The sequence below is a fragment of the Callorhinchus milii genome, unplaced genomic scaffold, assembly GCF_018977255.1.
Source record: "Callorhinchus milii isolate IMCB2004 unplaced genomic scaffold, IMCB_Cmil_1.0 Scaffold1, whole genome shotgun sequence".
Lineage (NCBI taxonomy): Eukaryota > Metazoa > Chordata > Chondrichthyes > Chimaeriformes > Callorhinchidae > Callorhinchus > Callorhinchus milii.
This window is the reverse complement of record NW_024704742.1, coordinates 64,845,925-64,872,518: the sequence shown is the minus strand read 5'-3', so window position 1 is coordinate 64,872,518 and position 26,594 is coordinate 64,845,925. Positions and strand designations below refer to the sequence as shown.

The window sequence follows — 26,594 nt, the reverse complement described above, 5'->3', positions numbered from 1 at the left end:
TATTCTCTTTTCTACCTATTTGCTCCAAAGCCTCTAGTTGCTAGAATTAAACTGCCTTCTGCATGGAATAATGCATGCACGTATTTGGCTATAGTGTATATCATTCCCTCCTATACCATCAGGGTGTGGCATGACTGAAGTAGAGCTGGGCTTGAAACTGGTAGTAATCTGTCAGGCCTTTACTTGGAAAATAATTTGATTTAACTTGATTCTAACGTTGCCATGCTGTTTTTCTCCTAAAGACAGCTGTTTGAAAGATTTTGAAGACAGCAAAGCCCAGAGAGACCACCTGTTTATCTCCAGTCTGCTTTATTTTATCTTGTAGTGATGTTTTAATCTTACAATGCACCATGTGGTTTAAAGGTTAAACACAGGATTTTGAGATTAGGGGAGAAAAATATTCAAAATGAGTGAAACTATATAAATCTACCACTGAAGAACAAATGCTTGCACTTTCATGTGACTTAAACTCAAGTTTCCTGCAAGTGTACAAAATGTCCAATAGTGGTGATTCAGAAATTTACACTTTTTAAAGGTTAGTTTAACATTACTTAGATATGTTTTTCTCTTGAATAATGTTACATAGAACGATACAACAAGGAAAGGCCATTTGGCCTAACTAGTCCATGCCGGATGTAACGAAGTATCTAACTAAATTTTATCTTAAACAAGTTGTATTGGTTTATATTTGCTTCAGAACTAAATATATATTCTGGAAAAGGTTTATCTTAATTTCATTAGCAAAAGAAAGCAGAATTGTTTTACAATTTAATTTTAGACTCGGAAATGTTGGGTCACATAAAACACTATTTACAGATGGTGTTGCCTCATTCGGTATCTTAACTGCTCGATATGTTTGAGCGACAATAATCAGTGTAGCATGTTACAGCTTGTGTTTAGGTCATCTTTCAAAATCAGTTTGTGTATATATTCATTGTAAACATCTATCGAATATGATTTCAAAGCACATTCTGAAATATTATCAGATATCCAATTTCAGTCATAAGTATTTATGAACATTGGTGCACTTTTTTTNAAAGTATGTTGGTGAGTTCACATGTATGAAAAATTCTGTTTGGTCTGTCTCGTTCATCTATAACCAGAAGTTTGGCGTGGTCATAACAGAGTGATGGCCTTGTCATAGCGCTGATTGGTTGAATCTATCATTTTGTACGTAAGAATTTTTAGAATGACTTAAGATAATCTTTCAAGTTATACTTTTGTTATGTCTAAGTTGGAACGTTTATTTATGATTGTTACAATGTGGTGGTCTCGATTCTATAGTATTAGTTGTGACGATTATTTTGACCGTGTTGAAATTATTTCTGGTGAAAAGGTGCTGTTAATTTTTGTCAGAAGAGTGGTTATGAGTGAGTATCCATTCTTCCATATTCATCCCAGTTCCCTTTTTTAGAAATGATAAAAACATTCGAAGCTTAATATTTACTTTCTTCATTACTTTTTATTGCATTGGTCTAAGGGGAATAAAGAAATCCATAGCATTCACTGTCTTAAGGAGGCTCATACTAATTCTCAGTGCACATTTTGTATGTGACTGGTGGTTCTGATCAACTGGTCAAAGCGTTTGTGCAACAAAACGCAGAAATTTATTTTTTATCTATATCGGTTAGAAATTCTGATTAGCGAGTCAGTCCCACCATTTACAAATGAAATGTGCTTTGAGGATAGGATCCAGTCTTCTTTAAATAAACTCATAAAGTGCTTAATATTTGCTCATGGTAATTTTGTTCTGGGGTGGTTTTGAAATGTCGAAGTGTTAAGCAATGCTAGAAATCATCAAATTACCCATGGTAATATACTGAAACCTGTTTGGGCTCGGAATTCAAATGTATAGAACATTTTAACAGTCAAGGAGATAAAGATAAATACGCATTGTGGTTTCCAGTAAACCCTTACGTCAGTACAGAACTTTGGTGATGCCCACTCATGCCTTACACCCAAGTTCCTTCACCAAGCTTCTGGACTACTGATATCACACCACCCCTCCCTTCAATATCGGTCATTTTTTGCTTTCAGTTTGGTTTTGTGTAAATGTTGAAGAGTAATGAATCAATGGTGTGTGCACACATTCTAAGAAACCCAGTAGTCGTACATAATAGGTTTTAAAAATGTTCTTGTTTACTTGCTTTCTTAACCTTTTAAACAAAATACTAAATTTGAGGTTTATGGTCATTAGATATCATGTTAAGTATGTACAAGATCTTAGTTAGGCCATAGTATTTTTCCAACATAGAAAGGGCATCAGAGCCACAGAAAGGACATAAAGAGATGCTTCTGGATGAGTATATATTTATGTAGAGAGACTTAAAGTTAGAATTTATTTTATGTAGCATCCATTATAGGTTTTCAAAATTATTTAAAGGATTAGCAGAAAGCATTTCACCTCGGTGGGAGAGAAAGAAAGCACAGGCACAGTGGCCTGAATACCCACCCTCCTGTTTCTGGAGCTTTTTTTCCCATTAGCTCTTCGACTTTCAGTTTAATTTCTACCTACAATATTTGTGTAGGTTTACTGTCAATCTCAACCTCAAACAAATTAATTGTAGTGCTGCATTATTGGGAGTTACTGTCCTGTGGATGAGATGTTAAACCAATGCTCCATCTGCCTGTCCAATGACACTATTCAAAAACGGAAGGGAATTTCTCCTAGTGTCTTGGCTGAGAATCCTCTAGATAAAAATTGATTATTCACTTAATGCTGTTTGTGGGACACCACTGTGTGCAAATTGGCTGTACAGTTGCTTGTGAATAGTCACTACACTTTACAGAAATCCTGTGAAGCGCTTTGAGACATTTGAATAATGCGATGAAGCACTATGTGAAATGCTGACATCATTAACTTTATAAGAACAAAACCAGAAATTGAAGTGATCAATTGCACAGTTATGGTGTATCCTCCGAAGTGCTTTGAGACATCTCTATGACGTGATAAGTGGCTATATCAAATGAAAGGATTATTAGAATTCTTCTTGCAGAGAACCAGTCCAAAGACGGTCTTTTTCTGTACTGTACAATTCTATGATTCTAATTTTTAATACACTTTTTTTAAAATAATAGTCCCTGTCAATGGAGAAGATCCTTCAGAATGAGTTCTCAAGGAGCTGTTCCAAAATAGCTTGTTAGTTTATGGCACAGTTAGTAGAGTAAATGCGTTGTGTCACTGAAAAATAATTCTTCCACCAAAATTAAGTGCTAAATAATTTTTGGGTTGTGAAAGCATAAAACTGGCACTAAACCTCAGGAACATTAAGTCAATTACATTTATCAAGTTTTGAGACAAGTATTTTCTTTAGAACTATGTATTTATTAAGTACTTAAAAGGAGGTCCTACAATCTAGTCAGTTGCAATAAATCAGTTTACAGTAAGAGCCTAACAGAAAATGTTAGAATTCCTGTCAGAATTGGATCCGTTGCTTTGTACATAAAGGGATAATGTGCCACCATTGGATCAATGCTCTTTCGGCAATCCATGTTTAAACACTGAATGTTTTTAGTAAATTGCATGATTTATTTCAGTAAACAATATCATTTAATGCCGCAGCTGAAAAGTTTTACTTGAATACTGACTACTTGGTATACTTGATGTTTATAGTGGACAAAAGATGCCGTTGGTCCAATTCCCAATCAATTTGTGCCACTAAATACTGATCCACGTGAGTTCAAAGAGATGAGAAACAAGGTAGGACAAGATTGGTTTGGATGAAAGACTTTTATTCAAAAAAACAAAAAACCGCGGCTTATATTTTAAAGTTAGTATTGTATTTATGTGACTTTGAACTAAACTAACTCTTGAATTTCTAAGGTAAAACATATTTTCAAATATGATTCACTGTAGTAGGCCTAACATTCCATTTAAGTCTAGATAACTATTGTGGTTCTTGCATTTGCCAGGATTTTCGTATCTTAAACTATATTAGAAGGGAGAGGAAGGAAATGGAAGGAATGGGGAAGTGTTTTGTATCTCAGATAACTCGGGAATTGCCTCTCACTTTTGTTTTTAAAAAAAATGCATTGTAAATGCCACTGTTTTGAGAAAGAAATCTAATATAGTGGTATCAATAAACTACACATGTATACCAGATAACAATCACGTACATAGGAGAATCTATAAAGAACAATGGGAAAAGTATTAACTATCTAGCAGCTTTTGCATCTCAACTTGGGGTCCAATCTGAAGTCAAGAGCAGTAAGTGAAAATAACTTCCAAGTATTTTAACTTTTATTAGATTTTGATGAAAACCATGAACACTGTCCAACAATTTTTGGAGAGTTTGGCATGTGTCCAGCTACTGAATAATTAAGCACATTCGTTAATTCAAATATTCTGTTCAATCTACTCTTGTTCAAGGGAGGTCCTGTTGCATGGAGGTTTTGGTTTTCAAAAAAAAATGTTGCAGTATCAAAATGTACTTTTATAACTGAGCAAAATGTTTTTTTTCCAGTTGCTAATTGTTTTCAGCTGTATTTGTAGCTTAGATTTTTAATTAATGTTACCCGTCAGCCATTTTATGGCCTTTATTTTGTTAAGGCTATATATATTATATATTTTTTATATATATATATAATACAACATCTCTGGGAATGAATTTTAGGCTAAGAAACTTCCACTTAAATGGGAACTTAAACCAACTGGATGCTTAATAATTTGATGATTTTCTACCTCATGTATGCATAATGTTTCAGTTATTTTTCTTTATTTTGTAAGAGTGCGTCGTTTATAAAAGTGATGCCAAAAAACAATCAATGTAAGCTTCAAATCCAAACAAAATAACATTTAATCCTTTTAATATTCAGTCCAACTATGAATATTTAGACTTTACATTATCAAGATATTTAGTGAATCCACTGGAGGAAAGTGCTGGGCTAGCAGGTATGAAAGAAACTGCAGGAAACCAGGAAAAAGTTATAAAAGAAACAAAAGATCAAACTCAAAATACTGAAACCCTTAAATGTTCCAGTAAGGGAGAAAGCATCCTTGGATTGCAGGGAGTAAAGGTGGGACCTTAACCATAGTCATCTTAAATCATGGTAGGTGATCAAAGCTTTGCATACAATCTGAAACATATGACAAAGAAGAGAAACAGAAGAATAAGCTGTCTTGAAGACATGATCAGATGCTATGTCAAATGCAAGGATCGTTATTCTCTCAATGAAATGAAAACCAGTTGAAATGAGAATTTTTGAAGTTCTGTGTGTTTAGTAAGCAAAACATTTTTTTAATATAAACCGTATCACAGTTGCATTGTGTAGAGAATTCTACATAAATTGAACCATATTCTTGAATGGATAAAGTGGTTAATTCAGTACATGTTAAAAGAAAAATAATATTCCCATCCAAAGTTTTCCTTCTTCTCTAGATTCGGGAACAAAATTTGCAAGATATAAAGACTGCAGGCCCTCAGTCTCAATTACTCTGCGGTGTTGTTCTGGATAGGTCTTTAGTCCAGGTGAGTAAAACCAAACTATCTACAAACCACTTTATTGTGTTGCATTATATTGTCTGCATCTATCTAGTCTTTTTCTTTGCCTAACATGTTACAAACATTATTCTTTGAACGACAGAAAATAGCTCTCTGGGAGGTAAGTGCGAGTGGTCACCATATTTTGCCTAGCATACATGCAAAATATTCAAAATGTATAATGCAGCTGTGGCGAAACAAAAATAACATTGATAGACAAATGGCATGCCAGTCAGAGCTCCTGCAAACCATTGCTGAATGCAGTAACTTGTGCATGTATTGATATCTAAAGTATTACTCCATTATATGCGTGATAAGCATGTTGTGTAAGCTAGTCACGCTTTCAAAACCTCATGTGTTTTTATTATACACTTGGATGTATTTCTTGTTCGAAAGGGCTTCAACAAACCCGTTTCATAATGTTGGTTCTAGTTATTTGTTTGGTCTCTAGTTCCATATTGATCATTATAGCATTAAAACGTATACATAAAGCTTCAACTATCTTTCTAGAAAATTATGAACAATTTGGGTTTCTGTAACCGACTAATGCAATTTCTGTTTAAAACATATTTGTAGCTTTCAGCATTAAGTGTATTTTGTAATATCCTGAAAAGATTTTGGTGAATATTATCAATATTTCCTTCGCTTGAGTCATTAAATAAGGCCCTATTTGTGTGTTCAGGTGGATGTGAGAGATTTGAAAAGTAGAGTTTCTCCCAGTGTCCCGGCCAAGATTCTCCCAAATAAAATTGGTCATGCACTTCATGGCTGTTTGTGGGACATGAACTGTGCATGCACAAGTTGGCTCCTTGTTCAACCACAAACACACAATCATGACACTTTACAGTATATTTTGTGAAGCGCTTTGGTACGTCCTTCCAATGTGAAAGGCGATATACCAAATGTAAGGACTATTAATTAAAAGAATTGAGGAATTTTACTTGGTTCTTGATGTAGCTTGTTATGATTGTAAATATTACTTTTAAGACTTAATAGACATGATACTTCACGTCCTGGTACATTTAGCATATATTGATGGTGCCTGCTTATAATGGGAAATCACATTGACTGTACTTGTGAAAGTGAACCAAGCTTACCTCCAAATGGAGCAACGCCATCTGTGTGTTAACATTCAAAGGAGGAATTTGATTTTTGAGATAGAAACTTAATTGGTTTAATGGACCATATTCTGTGTAAACTGGTTTTTTTTTGTTCTGGCTACTTCTTCCCAAAGATAACTGGTTGAGGAAAAGAGAGTTTAAGGAAAAAGAAAGTATTACTTTTTAAATCACCAACCAAAAACTTCAAAACCATATTTTGGTCTCTTTAAATATATTATCCTTTATACTGAAGTATTTTTTGTGGTCTTCCTGAAATGGAAAAAGTAAATGACATTTTTATTAAGTGTTATCAAGATGCAAAACAAACAATTTTGGATTAAGATGGTCACCAAAAGGTAATATGTTGTTTCTAGCAAATGTTCACTACATGGTAAGCTACATTTTTATAAAAATTTCAATGAAGCTACTTCAACAACATTATATGGGATCATGAAAGTTTGACTAGTTGAAACCTATGCATATATCCATCTCTTATGCATATCATTCAGCATTGGGGTATATCCTGCATGCTATCCTTTCCTAACCATTCTATTACTGGAATACATGGATTGCATGTAAATGGATTGGTTCCATGATGGATTTTGGTTTATCTGGACTTTCAGGGAGGATATGGTTTGCTCTGTTTACCCAATTTACTGTTGCAGGATGCACCCCTCTCAGACTGTGTGGAGATTATTGATGGTCTCGATCTCTCAGAGCAGGCTCTAATTCCCGCTAACACTGTTAGAAAGGTACTTACTGACCTGTTGTTGTTGAACTCTGAACCTGCTGTCTCTTCCTAACCAAATAACTTTGCTTTACCCTAGTACATTTGTTCATCACCTTGATCTAATTTTCAGTCCATTTGGAACTCCTTGTTTTACTGTAACTTGTGGAAAATATAGTGGGGCAATTAAGATCAAACTACAATTCAGATATCAAATTGTTTACTTTTATGCAGCAAGTGGGACAATCTGATATTTATGCAGACCACATAGTTGCAGAAACATGGGTTGCATTAAATATTTCCAGAAATACATATTGTTCCAAATTATTGTTCAAACTGCAGAAATTTGACATTAACGTTTCTATATTATGAACTTTCAAACCAATATTTAGCAGAGATGTGTGTAAAATCAGACCAAATATTTTTAAAAAATATTTGTATCTGAATATACGAAATCATAATTTGTGTATTTGCAATTGAGTTTTGTTCTTTTCATGTGTAAAGATTTCGGGTGACTTGAGTTTGCACTCTGTGCCAAATGTTTACCCATTGGTGGTGTTGATGCTTGCTCAGTGGTGATCTTCACAAGATATCTTCTGAAATGCAATTGGTCGCAGTATTTTTCTGCCAGAAATAAACTGATTTTGAAAATGATTGTATTGCCTCAAAGATGAGTCCTGCAGGAATATAGGCCTGAATTTGTGTAAAGGAAAATATACAAATAATAGGGACTTACCAAAGATGACTTTAATTTAACAATTCTTATTTACAGTTTATAACCTTGCTGCTATGTCTTTCAATAATTTAATGCCAGATGGTATAATATGTAATGCAATATATAATACTCTGTAATATTCATTTTTGTGCCCTTCAGCTCAGAGCACCAAAACTATTTTACACATGGCTCTTTAAAAGAGATGGAAAATCTAGGGAAGTGCACGACAACATATCCTTATCTCTTCAATTGGAAAACAATTGAAAAATTGTCCTACTTGTGAGATATTGTAATTGGGTGTCTTTCTCCACCACAGAAAATCTATCTAGTCCTAAGTGAAGAGACTTGTCGTGAAATTGCAACTAATTAAAAAGCCTTTTAAATCATTATATATAGAAACTCACCTAAAACCTGCTAGGAGATTTTAGATGATTCTTAGTCACAGGGAGATGCACTACTTCCTGCTTTACATAGGTTGTGTAAAAATTAATATTCTGTTTGATATGTTACAAATTTGAATAACTTTAGACTTATTGCAACTAACTTATAGCTTAATCTTTATGTGGGAGGTAACACATTCCATAATCTTGAGAAAGAATGGTGATAGACGAAGGATCATGTGATGAATTCAACACATCACAGAGCATGTTGAGGTCTGATGCTGCATTTAAGAGGGGAATAGAAAGAGTGGAGGCTCGTGTAGAGTATAAAATCAGCATGAACTAGTAGGACAGGGTGGCCTGTTTTCAAGCTGTACTGTCAGTGTGTGTACCTTCATTCTGTATCATTTTAGTTTGAAATGCGTTGCTTTCTAACAAGCATAGCTATAAGTTTCAAATCTTGAAATTGTCTTAAACATCCAACCATATATTTTCAGGATGTCAAATTAGATTATTGTAGTCTAATGAGACTGATTAAAACTAATGACATTTTTACAAAAGTGTACATTTGTAATACAAATTTTGGCAAAGATAGTTATATTCAGGACTTTTCGAGTATCCTTGGTTTACAGGTTGAACATTAAAAGAAATGCAGTGTAAAAGACAATCCTTGCATTTGATATAGTTAAAATGTCTCCCAAGCACTTTAATTACTGTAAAGTGTAGTGTTGTGTGTTTGAGGTAAACACAGCAGTCAATTTTTGCACAGCCATGAAGTGAATAACCAATAATATCTGAAAGATTGTTGGCCAAGAGACTGAGAGAAACTGTCTTTTTTGAACAGTGCCATGGGAACCTCAATTTCTACCTGAACAGGCAGATAGGACCTCAATTTAACATCTCATCTGAAGAACAGAACCTGGTCGGGATGAGTACATGGGTGGTAGAGTTTTGTATCATTTGGATCTTGTTTAGAAGAGGAAAAATAGATCTGGGTGTGATCCGCACACATGTGGAAGTTGACCCCATGTTTGTTGATGATATCCCAAGGGGAGCATGTAGATGAAAAAAGAAGTATGCTGAGGTCTGAGTCGTGCAGTGCACCACAGGTGACCGTGCGGGAGTGGAAGAGAACATTAGAGGAGATGAAATGTTGGCGCTCCCAACTTGGAGCTTTAACCCATAATTTTCTGACTCAGCCTGGTTCAGTTGATCACTCTTGCCTCTGATAACTAAATATTCATTGTAGTTTCTCTTCAATTCTGTTTTGATCCTACTATTTTGTAATTTTGTGTAACAGCCAAATAAATTGAAGGTAACATCAGAGATCGAATTATACAAGGTCACTGCACTTAACAGTAAAATCCTAGGAAGTGCATGGAAATGTTTCAATGATACAATAAGGTGCTACATCAAATCCGAAGTTAATTATTGACCTGTTTTCTCTTTCATACTTGTATATTTCCAGCAATTTTCTCAATCATTGGCATAAATGTACCATTATTTTGCTTATTAAAATAAGATTGCCTGTGACATTGGTTAGGAATAGATTTTCTGCATGAGTTATGCTGGAAAGGACAGAGCATTTAATCTAGTCATTTACTAGAAATGTTTTGTTGTAACAACAAGGAGTTTTAAAATGCATAATACAACAGAATTACACTTGTAAGGTACCTTTCACGTCAGGAGGATGACCCATAATACACAGGTTTAGCCAATTGACAATAGCCAATTTGGAGTCCTGTAGCTCAGTGGTTAGAGCACTCGCTTTGCAAGTGAGAGACCTGAGTTCAATTCCAGGCAGAGGGCGAAACCTTGGGCAAGTTTCCTTACTCCACACAGAGCCTAATAATAATCCCTCCAAAAAACCAAAAACAATAATTAAATTGGTCATTTTCAATCTACGACTGTTTGTGGGACATTGCTGTGCGCAATTGGCTGCCGCGTTCGCCCACAAATATACAGTCAATTCACTTTACAGTGTGTTCTGTGAAGCGCTTTGGGACGTCCTCCTGACGTGAAAAGCGCTATATCAAATGCAAGGATTATTATTATTATTATTAATTGATTGCATTTCATTGACTAATATTGCTAATTTAGCAAATGTTCCATTTAATCTGGCAACAGAATTTTTTTTATTAAGTGAGTACCTTTTAATGATATTCATAAGTATGTGTTTCTTTTACATAATTTTATTAGGAGAAATAATCTTACTATCTGGAGAACTTGTATGAAAATTATTTGCTTATTTTATCGCTTCAAATGTTAAACTGGATTTGGTGCAATCACTTGTGTTCCATAGTGCATCTCTGACATAATGGTTCTTATTTTTTTNAAATATTTGGATTTATTTGAGTGTGTGAGAACTGTTTTATCTTCACAGCTGTATGCAGGGTTAATATAGCGTTAATATGGTTAAATTACTTGTATTTTGTGCTCATTCAAGGTTTATTTTTAATGAACTTGGGTCTTCAAAACCTTTTATTCATCATGTTCTTGTTTTATTCCATTCCAACAGTCAAAATAAATAGTATATGCAAGTAATATTAGGGATGAACGCATGGTGACCAAACGAGGTTAGGTGATCACTTTAACAGATTTGTCTGTAAATATGATCCTATAAATTTTAAAATGCAATGAACCTTTCTAACAACTTGTCCCTGGACTGCCTTTTTTTTAAAGCTTGCTTATCCTTTGTTTACCTTTGGGTTAGGCTCATTGTCAGCCAGGATAAAATTAGGATATAAGTGATTCTCCCAGATGTTTCATATTTACTTATATCATGAGAATCTTGCACAGATTAGGTATTCATTCTTTTATTGGCACAGTTTTGGTAAGGAAGTTCTCAAACGTTTTGGAGACTACTATTTCCAATATTTTTTTTGGTGGTATGTTTTGGTATTTTTTTTCCAATGTGTATTATCTTTTGTATGGGTTTGATCCACCAAGATATTCACATGGTGCAGTAAATTAAAATGCTCTGTCAAGTGGCTTTAGGTTTTGTAAACCCTGCTACCAGACTTTGTCCCTTGAGGACAAAATGACTTTTTTTTTATCTCCACACAATAGTCAATATTTAGAATTTGGTTTGCAGTTCTATTTGAAAACAAACCAATATTGGTATAGTTGCAGCTAATTGATTCATCCATACATGCAGTAAGTCCACTTTACAGTATATCCTTTGAAGGGCTTTGGGAAATCTCAACGAAATGATAGGGCTCTAAATTAAATCCAATGATTATTATAATGTACCACAGGAGAATCTTGGTTTGTGTTGTGAAATGCCTTTTGTTGAAGTGGCTGCATTTCTCGTGTGACCAGGGAAAAGAGAGTGCAACTGGAATCTCTTTAATTTGTGGATTAAAACCTTTGTATTTCCAGGTACTGATGAGGCTTCAGTATCATATGGTGCTAGAGCATTTGTCTCAAAGTCCATTGGAGCAAGAACACGTTTGTCATCTTGCACTTTTTCAAAAAGTTTTAACCAGTGCCTTGCTTGAGATAATGCAGAAACATAACTTCAGGGTTTATTTAGCTCATTAATACAAGTAAGGCATTCAGTAGTTCTGGCAGCAGTTCTTCCTGCCCAAGCTAAGATTCTTCCCCTCCAATTAATCACAAAATACACAACCAAAACACTTCACAGAAAATTCTGTGAATTACTTTGAGACATTCTTCAAGTGCTCCAAGATGCTATCCCATGTGAAGGGGCCTATATAAAGGCAAGTTGTTATTCTCCTGATTTGAAAGGCACTATATCAAATGCAAGGATTAAAATTTGTGTGAGAACATCTTCAATCTATGTAAAACAATGAAAGGGCGCATATATAGGTTGTCTGGGTCAGGGAAGCCATTCAGCTGAGCTGCTCACATTTCATGTCAGAATTCAGCAAAATTGTTTAGATCTGGATGTGAGACGTTCTATCTGGAGAACTTAAAACCTTCATGTTACCACTTGCATGTTATGGAGGCCACATCGATAGAACAAGAACATAAAAAATTCTATCAAGAATATAGTAAAATTCAAATAAATCTTATCTCTATAATCATATAATTGCCTAAGTTGTACATGTACCTGAGTCCCATTCAGTTTCCAGCCAAAAATCACTTAGATTTCTTTGCACTAGTCATATTTTATAAATCAAATCATTCCTAGCTTATAGCTCTGCTACCACACTTCCTGGCTACAATGAATTGTGGGAAATGAAGTTCTGACATGTTAACGCATGCGCACTTATCGACTCCATTGAAGCATGCAGATACAATTTTCTGTTTGAAACGAGGGCGGGAAATGAAGTCCTGATCTGTCGCCACATTGGCATTTACCAGCTGCATTGAATTGCAGGAAATGAAGTTCTGACCTGTCGATGCATGCGCGCTTGCCAGCTGCATTGAAGTACACGTGCGCAGTGTAGATTGATTACATTGGATTTTATACAATTTAAGCAAGTTTGTCTGCCACTCATCTCATACTTCACATAATTCATATTAAATGTGGTGGAGCTGACTGATGTGACTTCTGTGAGTGTTACTATATTGGGGTTTGATCTAGTTCTGGATCGGTGACATTTAATACACGATTTTTTAAAAAAACTTTTAAAAATTGTCATTCTAAATATTTACGTTGCCTAGGAGACTGGTTATCAGTGTTTGTTGACAATCTCAACATTTTGGGGCTGGGAAAATGAACTAAGGAATGAAGCTGCTTAGCTGTTAGTGCTCAACGACAAATAGTCCTCTATTCACTTTACCAATAATTGATACATTCTTAACGTTATAAGTGTTATTTTAAATTATAAGGTTTTTTTTTAAAGGTTACCTCACCTTTGGATGTTTAGATTCCAAAAATTGAAGACAACCCAATAAGACAAGAAAACGTTTAGAAATGGGGAAAGTCATTAGTCCATTAATCCCGTCTTCCTTTGATCAACCCCACATACCTGGCTTTTCACTGTTTCCCTCAATTCCTTCTCTTTTTTTCAAAAAAATTACCTAGTTGCCTCAGAATCCATTTATGTATTTTATGTCCCTGGCCTTGCCCTGTAACTTAACCCTTTGTTCTTTCTAATTCGCCTTATTGTCTGTCTAATTCCCTTTGATGTGAAAAGTATGTGAATTGTTTGTTATAGTGAAGAATTGTTTTCTGGATCAACCTTTTCAATTCCTTCATAATGTTGCAAACTAATTTGGGGTTAGCTTAAATTTTGATTCTGACTAACTGCAGAGACAAATATGAACAAAGATGACAGTTTTTGATGGCTCTAGTTTACTATTTTTGGTCACAGTTGCAAAATTACATCAATGCGTTTTACATTATGGAATCGTATGGAAATTTTTCCTCCCCAACTCCTTTCTTTTTCTCTTCAGCCCCCCCCTCCATTTGCATCCTATAAAAAGTGCTTGAAGGTTTCAACACATCGATGTGAATTATGAACAGGATTTGAAGAAATTGGTTTGGGAGTTCTATTTTGGAAGTAAAATCTTTTGTCAACATAAAACTCAAAATGGTTAATCTAATAGGTTTCTTTCTAAAATATGAAATTATGTTTGTACTTCCTCCTGAAATAGTGTTCCCAAATATAAAACAAATCCAGGTATGTTCATTTGTTTTGCTGTACATCATTGTGATTGCATTAATAGTAGTTTCTTTTACTGTTTAGGGAGAATTAGTGACTGCATCAAAGGCAATCATTGAGAAAGAGTACCAACCGCGAGTTATTGTGAGCACTGCACCCAATCCTTTTAATAAACTGACAGACCGTGAACTTGAAGAGTACCGCAAAGAAGTCGAACGCAAACAGAAGGGACCTGAAGGTATATTCCTAATTAATCGGTAGTTTTGTTCTTAGAAAAAGCTTTTAAGGTGCAGGTAAAAAACGATTTAATTTCAGTTTGTTTCGAGTTTAATGATGCAAACTTTGAACTCTTTTTGCAGGCTATAAAAGAAAAAGCTTGTGAAGTCTACATAAATGAATTTGTCAAATATTTCTAATCTGTTGGAAGGTATACTGTACATGTGTGTCCATTAAAATAGTCGTAAAGTGCAATCCGTTTATTTTTAAACTAATACTGGAACAGGTAATGGCCATTCCATTTTATGCAAAGAAAACTTCACTACTGTTTGATCTTTCAACTCCCAAGTGTCCAAATGCAGGAAGTTTAATTTGGGAGTGAATTGTTTTTGAGGACACAGATCACTAATAAACTCCCGAAGGCTGAAAAATGCTTCAGATTTATGTTGAGCTCTTGAAGTTTAGAAGGTTCATCCCAGGACAATTTTATTTGTGCTTTCTAAGTTTGTTCTATCAGTTCCTACAGTGGACATAATCTGAAATATAATCTTGCTTTTAAAACTGGGAATAAGTAGCAAAAAATGAATGGATTTTATTTTTTAAATATCAATATTCCAACCAGTTTGTTATATTCACAATTTTGCTAACACGTTGCTGGATACAGTTTGTTTAGCTCTGTAATTCAACCATTATTTTTTACCTTGCAGATGCTAATTTCAGGATATAGAACTCCCATTTTATGGTAGTCTGCTCCAGAGAAACAGCATGACTCTAATCTATTATCTTTGTAGCTAAATCATATTGGACAGAGCTGCTTCATATCAGAGTATTTTGAAAACAAGACGGTATTTTGCCAGACTTAAAATGACAACTATTTTGATTTACAATAGCAAAGCAAATACTTCAGACCCAATACTTCAGAGCACTATATATATATATATATATATATATATTAAACATATAGGCCATAACTAGTGAAGCTTTTTAGGTAATTGCAGTCTTGAATGCAGTGTCTTCAGATCTGCTTCTTCAGACCAGGCTTGACAATGTGTTTAACACTTTGGTATTCAAGCCAGCTCACATAACAGCTTTGGATGAACTGTCTTCAAATCCTCTATGTTCCTGTGTTCTTGTTGCATGAAAAGTAAATCGCATCTGAGTTCTTTGAACAGACCTGTATGATTTAAACTCGCCGCGCTTGTTCTGCAATGGTGTGAATTGCATTTCTCCTGAAACTAGGCACTGCTACATCACTATCAGTGATTTTCCAACTACTGCACAGTAATTTCTGTAAAATTAAAGATGCCAGCCATGAGAATCTATTTTTAATTTTGTTCCATTTTTAGAAGCATTCAATTTTTACAGCACAGAAAGAAACCCTTCCGCCCACTATATCGTTGCTGGTACTACCTTCCCTTCTTGAGATTTGTCTATCTTACTCTAGTCTTTCACTAAGTTGAAACATTCAGTTTGTCAATACTATGGCTGAGATTCATAATGTTACTTTTCTCAAGTATATTTACCAGCCTTAAACTAATTTGATGAATGTAATTGCTGTTCATAATACTTTGTGTGCAAATAAAGTAAATATATTTGTTAAATGCTTAAGTAGGAACAATTTTTGATCAAGTGAATTTTCATATCAAGGGAATTGTTTAATGTCACTAATTCATGTAATGTCTTGCATAAGAAATGTGTGACGTAAAATAGAGATACAATTCGGTGCCTTCAGTTTGTTTGGTTTCTGAAGTATGTTTTGGTATTTGGTATCCTGTTTTTTCTGTGCAGCCCTTGTGACTTCAGAATTATTGGTTAATTTCATAGCTAGGTCTAAATGGATAAGTGTAGTATTCTTTCTTTTGAGGGAAGGATCTCTTAATTGTTCATTGAGTGACTTTTTAAAATTATTTTGCTGTTGTCCTTTCCATTACTGATGCTGACGGTACACTGTGGAGTCCTGTAGCTCAGTGGTTAGAGCACTCGCCTTGCAAGCGAGACACCTGGGTTCAATTCCAGGCAGGGTGAAACCTTGGGCAAATTTCCTTACTTTACACGCCTATTAATAATCCATCCAAAAAACAAAACAATAATAAATTGGTCATTTTCAATCCACGATTGTTTGTGGGACACTGCTGTGCGCGATTGACTATCGCGTTTCGCCCACAAATATACAGTCAATTCACTTTACAGTATATTCTGTGAAGCACTTTGAGGCGTTGAGAAGACGTAAAAAAGCGCTATATCAAATGCAAGGATTATTATTATTATTGTCTCTTTATTTATCTGCTTGAGATTTTCTTGTAAATGGTTTTCATTTGTAGCTGGCAATTCTACCATTGAGTTGGGTGTTGTCTTTCATCTTATTTTTGCCATCTATTGTCTTCATCAAGTCCTAATCTGTATTGAAACAATGCAGTCTTCATACATGCTGATCCCATTGAACTTAATTTGAAGCTTTCTAGAATGTCGCCTTCATAGGAACAGATTGTAAACCTGGCTGAGTGCCGATCATAAGTGGTTGCTTTAGCAGTGGTTTATTCTGTAACACATTGCAGCTCCTGATGTTTAACTGTCTAAACTTGTATATTGTTTCTAATGAGACAAGATGGAGAGGAGAAGAATTTCAGTTTCTTTTAAGTGTCATAAGAAGATTTTAAAAATCTTGCATAAATCTTACAGTAGCATTTACTCCGTAATTATATCCTCATAATGGAACTAACATTTTGTCTTAGTAACAATCTAGTAGGGGCCTTTACCACACTTTACTATACTATCTGAACTTTTTATCTGATATTGTATTCTTGTAACTGCATTTGATCTGTATGAGTTGTTCATTTCCATCTTGGAAGTGAATTTCAGTGAATTTCACTTCCATTTATTTGCTTGAACCTATTGTCTTCTCTAGTTGAGGAAACTGCAGTCCACATTGGTGAGGTCTCAGAAAAAATTGGGTTCGCTCAAGCACACCAAGAATGCTCTGATGGCAAACCAGATGAAGTGGCAATTATACCTCAAAGCCATCATGCCCAGGAGCAAGTGACTGCTGAAAGTGTCCAAAGCCAGAATGAGTCATCCATATATGAATCTATACATAGCCAAGATAATGTGACTGAAACACAATCTCACGCAAGTGAAGGATATCCTACAGAGGCCGAGTCTCGTTCAAATCATGAGCAGGTTTCTGGTCAGGAATCTCCCTACAGTGTAGGCCAGGTCTCCGGGCACCTCAACTTAAATCAGGTGGACACTCAAGAGTCTCTCCACAACCAACTACACAGTGCCGTTGTCAAGGCACTTAGCCCTACTGGAGATCGTATTCCTTCATCAGACCCCTCAGGTATTGGCTAGCAGGTTAAACACCTGTCTTTGAATGAAGAAGCACGCCTCTCTCTAATCAAAAAATATTGGGATCTTCCATTTGGTTTGCAAATCCTCTTGTCCCTTCAATGCGTTGATCCTTGCCAACAGCTGTTACTTAATTTTTGGTTGCTGTAATGTATGTTGGTTCATTTGCGGTTGAATTGTTTCTTTCTTGGTTTGGCTTCCCTCCCGCTGTACAACTATATCCTTGCTGCAATCCCATGAGAAATAAAGCTTTTTCTGGATCCTTGCAATGATTCTTTTATCATTTTTCTCTGCATGTTGTAGAATTAGAGGTGATGGTGACATTATTCTTTGAGTCCATGTTGTCATAAACTATGTTTTCAGGTAATGGTATTTCCAAGATTAAAGCTGGTATTATATAGTTAAGTGATTACATGCTTCCTGCCAATTTGCATAGTTTTAAACCATTTTGTGGTCTGTGTTTATTGCTTTTGGGAAGAAACTTAAGCCAAAATCTATTTGAGATAGCTGAAGAATTGATCAAATATTTTCATGGCAACTTTTTGTTTTGCATATGTCCAGATTGTATTGAGAATTGTGGATGGAACATGTGTATAGCAGTGTCAAAAATAACAAATTCTAATTGCATTGTTTTATAGGCATAGTTAAAAATGCTGTGGCTGTCATCAAGTGGTTAAACGTCTTGTGCTGAATTTAAAGACTGTTTTGTTTCCCCCTCTCTTTTTCTAATCTTAAGAGCTTTTAGATCACCTACCAGAGGAAGTAAAAGCAAATGAAGAGCCTCGTCCTGCAGATCACACCCCCACCCGCACTCCCCCCAGCACTCCCACAAAGTTAGATGGTAAGATGTTCTCAGGTGATATATATTGAAATGAAAACGTGATGGTTTGTAACTGCCCAAATTATTAACTTGGTAAGAATGAAATTTGTGAGCTTGTTTTTTTGTAATTGACCAATAATCTGACTGTGTACATAAATGCTGTATTTGACTGCATGAAACTGAACTAACTGGATACTATTTGGTCGGTCATGTTTTATATAGAAATTACACTAGCATATAGGCAAAAGATTTGCTTTAATTTAGGACCCTATCAAGATCTCCGTGGTTGATGAACTTGATAACTACTTCTGGTTAATTTGTCATGCTGATTTGAAGTTATTTAAAAAATTGCTCAAAGGTAAGATTTCTAAAGATAAACGGCACAGGACTACAGCTCCCTCATACATTGTTGTAATAAGATTACACTTTTGTGTTACAATGATTTTTCGCAAAGATTATACTGAAAAAAAATGTATAGGAAACTAAACAGAATTATTATTAGAAAGCGAGTGAATTCCTCTGGGTGAACATTATTGGATCTGCATTTCACAATTTTAACATTAAATTGTACCTGTGTATAAAGCCTTGTTTTAAATTGGTGTTGGACATTATATCTCAAAAGCTAGAATATAAAATCTAACATGACAGATTAGAATGAATTACTTAATTACTTGCAATATTTTTGATAAGCCATACATTTATATGTATATACAATATAAACAGTTCTTTGCAATTCTTTGTGAAAGGATGTAATATGGTATATCTTGTTAGAATCACTGTCCTGTTATGTGTTTCCACTCACTGGTCTCATCCGATTTCTCTGTTCTGTAACAATTGTGTACTCTGTACTTTTTTTGTTTTAACACAATGGCTGTTATGAATGCATAGATTTTTCTTCTTGTGCTTTTTTTCTTCCTGTGGCTGCATTACAAACAGGAGCTGGATGTGCTAAAGAGTACCTGTTACCATAGTAAGTATTGTACATCCATGTACAGAGCTGCTTCAGTTAACCCCAGGTTTCTGCGCATGGCTTTCAGCTTTATACATTTGTTTTTGTTTCATTTATTCCCTGAAATAGCTTCAGTTAAGATGCAGCCATCTTCCTGAAATTTTAGAAATTGTTTCTGCTTTAACTCATTGAATGCTATTTTATTACAAGATGCAGCACTCTGTTTGGTTAGTGTGTGTATCTTCTGGCTTTTACATATGTTTCTGGCTTTAATTCTTTCATATAAATGTCTAACATTTTGTCATTATTTGAATGTTTCCTTTCAAGAAAATGAGTTAGTTAGTTTTCAATATTGAATTTTTTTTTTTTNAAATCCTGTGCTTGAATTTGGTGAGTTTGTATGGTTTATAATCTAAAATAGATATTAAAATGTTAATACCTTTTTATTGTGTTGTTCCGATGAAAACATTTGAAGCTATCGTTTGTATCATTTTGAATTTCTGCTTCAAATATATACTGCAAAAATTCAATGTGAACAAACAAAATATGTTTTGAATATTCTATTGCTGTATGCAAAATTGATTAAATCTGATCACTGCCTGGTCTAAACAATATTTTAATGTGCTTTATTAAGGTGATACAGCAGGTTGAAGCTATAATGTCCTTATCACAATCATCCTATTGTTTGCAAATATCTTGACAAAAAAATTTCTCAGGCCATTCTTGGATATATTGGTCAACTAAAGCGAGATGTGTGGCATAGAAGATAAACTTCAAATTTGATCATGCATTAATTTACCTTTACTTCAGTTGACAAACAATGCATTCAAATTTTAAATTCAAAAACCTTTTACCCCTGTGAGTTACGTTTGCTTGACCCACTGCCGCTCTCCAGCCTTTTGTTTTCAGAACTGAATCCTAAGTTTTTTTTTCTGAAGTCTGGGAAATATTTTTCTAGCATAAAGGAACATCAAATTTTGTCAGAGCATCCATCATTCTCAAGAGACCTGGTTGTATCTTGTTTGAGCTGTTTGTGGGGTGGGGGGCAAACAGAGGTTCATAATACACCTCTTCCTTTAAGTTCTTCGTGTTTTCAGCAGGCAGAGTACTATGCAATGCCAGACTATCTACATTGACATCCTCGGGAAATATTTGTTTATAGATCAGGAAAAGAAACTTAGTTGTTATGTGCCTGGGTATAAGTGACTCTTAACCAGGAAGCCAACAGGATAGTACAAAGAACTGTAATACGTTAGGATCCATTGCCAATGTATTATCAGCTTTGTTCTGTTATCCTCAAGTGAGAATGACGTACAGGATTTTCCGCTGTAGATAACTGTTTACTTCAAGGGGGCTTTTCCAGCAGTCATGCCTTCTGAGACCTTTTTCAACCCCACTGTGTATTTAACAACTAAATACATCAACAATTTACATTTCTCTTGTGTCTTCCACATTGGGAGGACATCTCAAACTTTTCATGCAGCTGTGTGCAGCAATGTAAAGGGAGTCAGATTCCATTGCAATACAACTGCTGACCTGGTTCTCCCTCTTTCCAGAGTGTTGGGATGCTAAGTTCCTTCTTATCAGTGTTTTATAGAAATTTGCTCTTGTTAGTGTTCTTCCATCAGCTATATTTTTGCATTAGCATATGGGAAAAAATAAATCAGCCTTTACCTGATATTCTCAAAAGAACTTGAGCTTTAAATGGAGTAATCTTACCATGTGTTTGATCATATTATGGTGAACCTTTCACTGACTTGTATCCAAAACTTGCTTTTTAGAACGAGATGCATTTTATAAACCTTAGGTTATGAGAACCTTGAGTTCTTCCTCAGGCTGGTCCCACTGTTTTTACAGTCTTCCTACTGAACTTTTCACAGAAGTTACAGCCCTTGAGAGGAGGAATTGTGTTTGTCAAGTGAATCCTCAAGTGAATTGAGGATTGTGTTTGTATCCACAAATCTTATAGGGTGCCAAGAGTGCCAACTTTATTCAATAATTGTGATGCAAAGTGAGGTTTTATTTCACTTCACAAATGCTCAAACAGCAGTGTGGATTCAATCTTAGCCTTAAACCCAATGTATCCAATGTGGTGTTGAAGTTGAAAATAAACAAGCTCTTTGATTTTATCCTAATGGTTAGATTTGTTAGATTTTATTTTTGCAGCAATATCCCTATCCGAGGCTAAGAAACAAACTCATCTAGTGTATTTTGGTTATGGAAAGATTCATTTCTCAAAAACAGTATCTTTTCTAAAGTATAGTGGGAGGGGAGAAAGAAATTATTTGAAAACATATTGCAATAATACCTAAACCTGTTAAACTTTGCCTTATTCCACAGCCCAAGTGTCTAATTCACACTTGGTAATGTGAACCCATGTCTTTGTGTGCCACAGTATCTCAAAAGATGTGCAGTAGAGTTTGTGATTTCCCACAGGAGTTTGGAGGAGACTACAATTTGGAATCAATTGACTCTTTGGAATCAATTGACTCTTAAAATAATTAGGATGTAGGAAAAAAATCTACAAGTGTAGAAAATGAAAACTTTTGTTGTGAAGACTGTAAAATGTTAGTAAATCTCAGGTAATGATAAATGGTTATTTCCCTGGCTTTGGTGCACACGGCCCCAGAATGATAACAAAATTGTTCACAATTAATTGAGCTTTCAAAGAACTGAACAAAAAATCTGATCTTATGATTTTACTTAAATTGTGCCCTTCCTCAGACTCAGAATCAATGATGTGTTTTTCAGACAGAAGTCATAACTCAAAGCCAAATGTTCCAATCACTCTTCCACACAAAATCTTAGGCGTTGTGAAGGTCATTGGACCTGCTGAGCCTATGCAAGTGGTTGCTTCTCCATTGTAGGGAATCTTATTTGACCCTCGAGTATTACATCCAGGCTTGACTTAAAACTTACTGCAAACTCACTGCTTGTCGGCCTCCCCACTCCTCCCCCCATAGGCTGCAGATCATCCAGAACTCTGCAGCCCGTGTCCTCTCCTGCATCAGGCTCCGTAACCCTTTCACCCCCATCCACACCCGACTCCACTGGCTTCCCATCACACAGAGGATACAGTTCAAGGTCCTGGTCCTCACCTTCAAAACCCACCATGGCCTCGCTCCCCACGTAACTCTGCGACCTCCTAACCCCCTACCATCCTGTTCACTCCCTCTGCTCAGCAGGCTCCAGCCTGCTCCACATCCCCCGCCTCGCTCACCCCACTATTGCTGGGTGACCTTCAGCCACTCTGCCCCCACCCTCTGGAACTCCATCCCGCAGTCCCTCCTCCTTTTCTCCTTCAAGACCCATCTTAAGACCCTCTTTGACTGTGCCTTTGATAACCCTCTTTCCCCCCCGCCCTCCACCCTCCCCAACCCCTAGCTTGGGTCTGAAGCACTGACTGTCTAGCGCCTTGGGACGTGCTCCCAAAGTGAAGGGCACTGTACAAATGTAATTTTGTTATTGTTGTAGCTTTATATTTTACTCCCCTGTTATTTCCTTTCCACGTGATAATGATCCCACAGCCATGTCTTTACAGTGACATTTACTTTGTTGATCTCTTTATAAATTCTATAGAAACTCAACCAGAGCAGACATACAAGGATTGCAGCCCTGCAACTATTCAACAAACCCTGCCAGAACTTACCCCTGATGAGCCCTCAGAACCGCTGATCTGCCAGACTTCTGATAAAGAGGAGTCGGATAGCTCAAGCAAAAAGCTTGAGCTTGCCACTGTCGAGATCCAAGAAATACCATCCCCACCTTCTGAGCAGTTGCAAACTCCACCACCTGAGGATGTGGCTGATGCAGGCAGTGATGAATCTCCCAGCAAGTCTCCTTCAAAGAAGAAGAAAAAATTCCGTACTCCTTCCTTCTTGAAGAAGAACAAGAAGAAAAGTGATTCCTAAATCCTTAGCTCTGGAGAATGCTGTTATTTCATAAACCAGATTTATAATTAACTTGTAGAATGTACAAGATTGTATTGTTAGTGGTTGTCTTAATAAAGCATCTATGTCATTTAATGGAATGCAAAGAAGTCTAGTAGAGCTTGATTGGTATTGAACAGTAATGGGACATTTTTGACAAAAGGTGCTAATCCTTTCAGTACAGTAGATGCAATCCACTGTTTAATCCCAGTATTCTTTGCCAATTTGGGTTGTGATAGGAAACATTGAAGCCAGAGAAACACTTTATAGGATTATGGTTACCTAATTGCTTTTGTTAATGTAATACACAGATATTGTCATAATGACCTATATTTTACCACGTGTGTAAGACATCCTGCGCATGACTCTTTAAATTCCAGCCATCTGTGGTGCTGTGTGAAAGTGTGAGGATGTTTTAAATGGAAGCATTTTCTCAATGGAGCATGTGGCTTGTATATCAGCACCAATCATGAATTGCTTACAATAAAAGTAGTGGTAACAGCTATAGATAAGATAGTGAATAGAAGTTTCTTTTGATTGTGACAAGTATCCCTTTTGTTGGTCCACATAGTGTTTTAGAAAGAGAGAATAGTGTTTGTGGTCGGTTGCTTTCTGTGAATTACCGCATAATGAGTTCCCAGACTCAGTTGGACAGTGCAAAAAGGTGCCGTGCAAAGGCAAACTGCTTTCCCTGCCATAATGAGTTACCTTCCGTGTGCTGCTCTCGTACACGTCGCAGCTAGTTCAAGAGCAAAATAGGAACTGGTAACTGAAGGAATATAGACTTTATCCATTTAATCTCTTGGCTATCTTGGGGGTGGGAGGGGAAATCAAATAAGTGTACACAACAGACTTATTCTCAGTTTACACAATTGGAGATGATAGCAAGAATACTTTGTATTTTAATGTTGGCATCATATGTAATGGCTTCTAAATGTTTTGCTCAACTCCATAAATCTTAGGAAATGGATGATGTATGTCGTATTTTTGTTTTTCATATACCTGTATAGTTTTGAAGTACTGAGCCAACAAAAGGGGTATTGTATCTTTTTGAAATTAAATTCATGTTGGGTAGATATATGCCTTTTCCAGTTTACTTGTTACAAAGGCATTTTCACGGTAGGGAAACTATAGTTTTTTTGTAAATCCATCACATCACCAATTAACAGAAATGATCTAGTTAACCTGGCTGTTTCTGAGACAGTAGCTTGGACCATCTCATGTATTTACTGTGTGTCCGCATCACTCTACCAGCATGCAAGGTTACATGAAAGGAAACCCTAATGATTTGCTATTGCACATTTATAGCTTTTTAACTTTCACCATAATGTTGGATGTGCAATATCAATTACCTTTTTTGTTACCTTGGTAACTGATTATGATCAATGAATTAGGAAAAAATAGTTAAGATAACTATATAAACCTTTTTAATCTGAAAATTAATGGAATTCTCTGTACCTGAGATTGATGTTACAGTGCTTCAATTGTACAATTTTAAAATATCAATTTGAGGAAAATCTATCAAAAAGGGTACATTACATGTAATTAGCCTGCATTTGAAATGCTCTCGCCCCCCAGGAGGAAACTATTTGATATGAAATGTTTAGCATGCTGGCGATTTGATGACATGGCACACATGTCAAACTGCCTAAGGTTCTGTCTGATTTTCAGAATAAGTCTGTTTGTGGGTTAGTGCGGGCTATATTGGAATCAGCAGCAAACAAGAGTATAACTTGCAAATAACAGATGTTTAATAAAGACTGCATGACATTGCTGGCTTACGGCTTGTATTTTACCCTTGTATGACTTCTGTACACTGAGCAGTTTTATTAAGTTCCTTTATGCTAATCTGTTATAATTGATTGCCAAGTTTATATAATAACCAGATGCCATTGGCTAGTTATTCCACTTTTCACAATGTTTGGGTTATTAATTCCTTTCGCTTATGTAACGATTGTAAACACCTGATTTTTATTCTAGCCTTCAAGTATCTTTGTATCACTACATGAAACAAAAATGTATTACTTTTTTTGAAGATATCTAATTTTTCTGTTTCATTGTAACATTACGTTTCATTCACAAATAAAATTTTCTTTAGAACTTAATGTGCCACAAAGTTTACTTTGGTCAAAATAATATTAATCAAAGGAAATCTCTTCTAAGATGATGATGGTTAAACTTTCTCACTGCCGTCCTTCAACTGTAGCTAAAACTGCAGTTTCCATTGAGGACATTGGCAATTTCATTGGGCTTTGGCTTTCAGGGTTAACAGGAATAGAGCGGGGGGGGGGGGGGGGGGGAACTTATCTCCTTGATACTTTGATGGGCAAACAGTGAGATGGGTATTCTAGAATTTCTATAGTGTTATCCAATAGAAATTGCTGACAACAGCCACAGGTGTGTTGAGAGTGACACCATTTTAGCCACAAGTAAAGCAAAGATATACAATAAAACATGTTGCAAAGATACAGTGGATGATCACCATCTCACATTTCAATCCCTGGTCTGTATTAAATCAAGATTACAGTGAGCACAAAAAATTGGTCTCCAATGGGATAGGGAGGGTGGAGAAAAGGTTATTTCTCATTGCCACCAATAGAAATCTGAACCGGTATAGAAGTCAATTTCAGCCAATTTGTATTAATCCCTATATTTGCTCATCCAATGAATAATAATAATAATCCTTACATTTGATTTACTGCCTTATACGTCAATGAGACATCTCAAAGCACTTCACAGGATATACTGTAAAGTGGATTGACTATTTTGTGATGCTATCTTAATCCAAATTTACGTGACTGCATCAGTTTGGCTGAGTTAGCAGTCTTGCCTCAGTCAGATTCATAGTCTTATGTTGGGACTTTTAACTAGGCTGACATTCCAACGTAGTGAGGGGTGTGTGCTGTCCATCAGATTAAAATGTTCATCCAAGGCTGTGTCTTTTTTAATTCAATCACTAATTTTAAAAAAGTACAATTTTATAGGGAGTTCAAGGAGCAGAGAGACCTGAGGGTTCACATACACAGGTCTATGAAGGTAGCAGGTACAGGTTGATAGAGCTGTTAAAAAAGCAAATGGGATCCTTGGCTTTATAAATAGAGACATAGAGTACAAAAGCAAGGAAGTTCTGCTAAACCTTTATAAGTCATTGTGGAGTTGGGAGTATTGTGTCCAGCTCTGGGCACCACACTTTGGGAATGCAGTGGAGATTTACCAGAATGGTACCGGGGATGAGGGATTTTAGTTACGTGAAGAGACTAGCAAAGCTGAGATTGTTCTTAGAGCAAAAGGTTAAGGGAGATTTAATAGAGGTGTTCAAAATTATGAGGGATTTTGATGGAATAGATGGGGAGAAAC

General features: G+C 35.7%; 1 protein-coding gene across 4 annotated transcripts in view; it reads left to right on the top strand.

Annotated features, from left to right (window-relative positions):
* Positions 1 to 25,335, top strand: part of add1 (adducin 1 (alpha)) — a 51,819-nt gene extending 26,484 nt beyond the window's left edge. For 2 of the 4 annotated variants that reach the window (XM_042342950.1, XM_007905256.2), the window contains exons 11-16: positions 3,614 to 3,700; positions 5,379 to 5,468; positions 14,063 to 14,216; positions 17,100 to 17,531; positions 18,276 to 18,380; positions 22,888 to 25,335. In XM_042342950.1, the coding sequence (XP_042198884.1) occupies positions 3,614 to 3,700; positions 5,379 to 5,468; positions 14,063 to 14,216; positions 17,100 to 17,531; positions 18,276 to 18,380; positions 22,888 to 23,219 (1,200 nt within the window). In that variant the 3' untranslated portion in view covers positions 23,220 to 25,335. Of the gene's footprint in view, positions 1 to 3,613; positions 3,701 to 5,378; positions 5,469 to 7,245; positions 7,333 to 14,062; positions 14,217 to 17,099; positions 17,532 to 18,275; positions 18,381 to 22,887 lie in introns of all 4 variants that reach the window. The other 2 variants (XM_042342966.1, XM_042342959.1) reach the window with 2 other exon arrangements.
* The last annotated feature ends 1,259 nt before the right edge of the window (positions 25,336 to 26,594 follow it).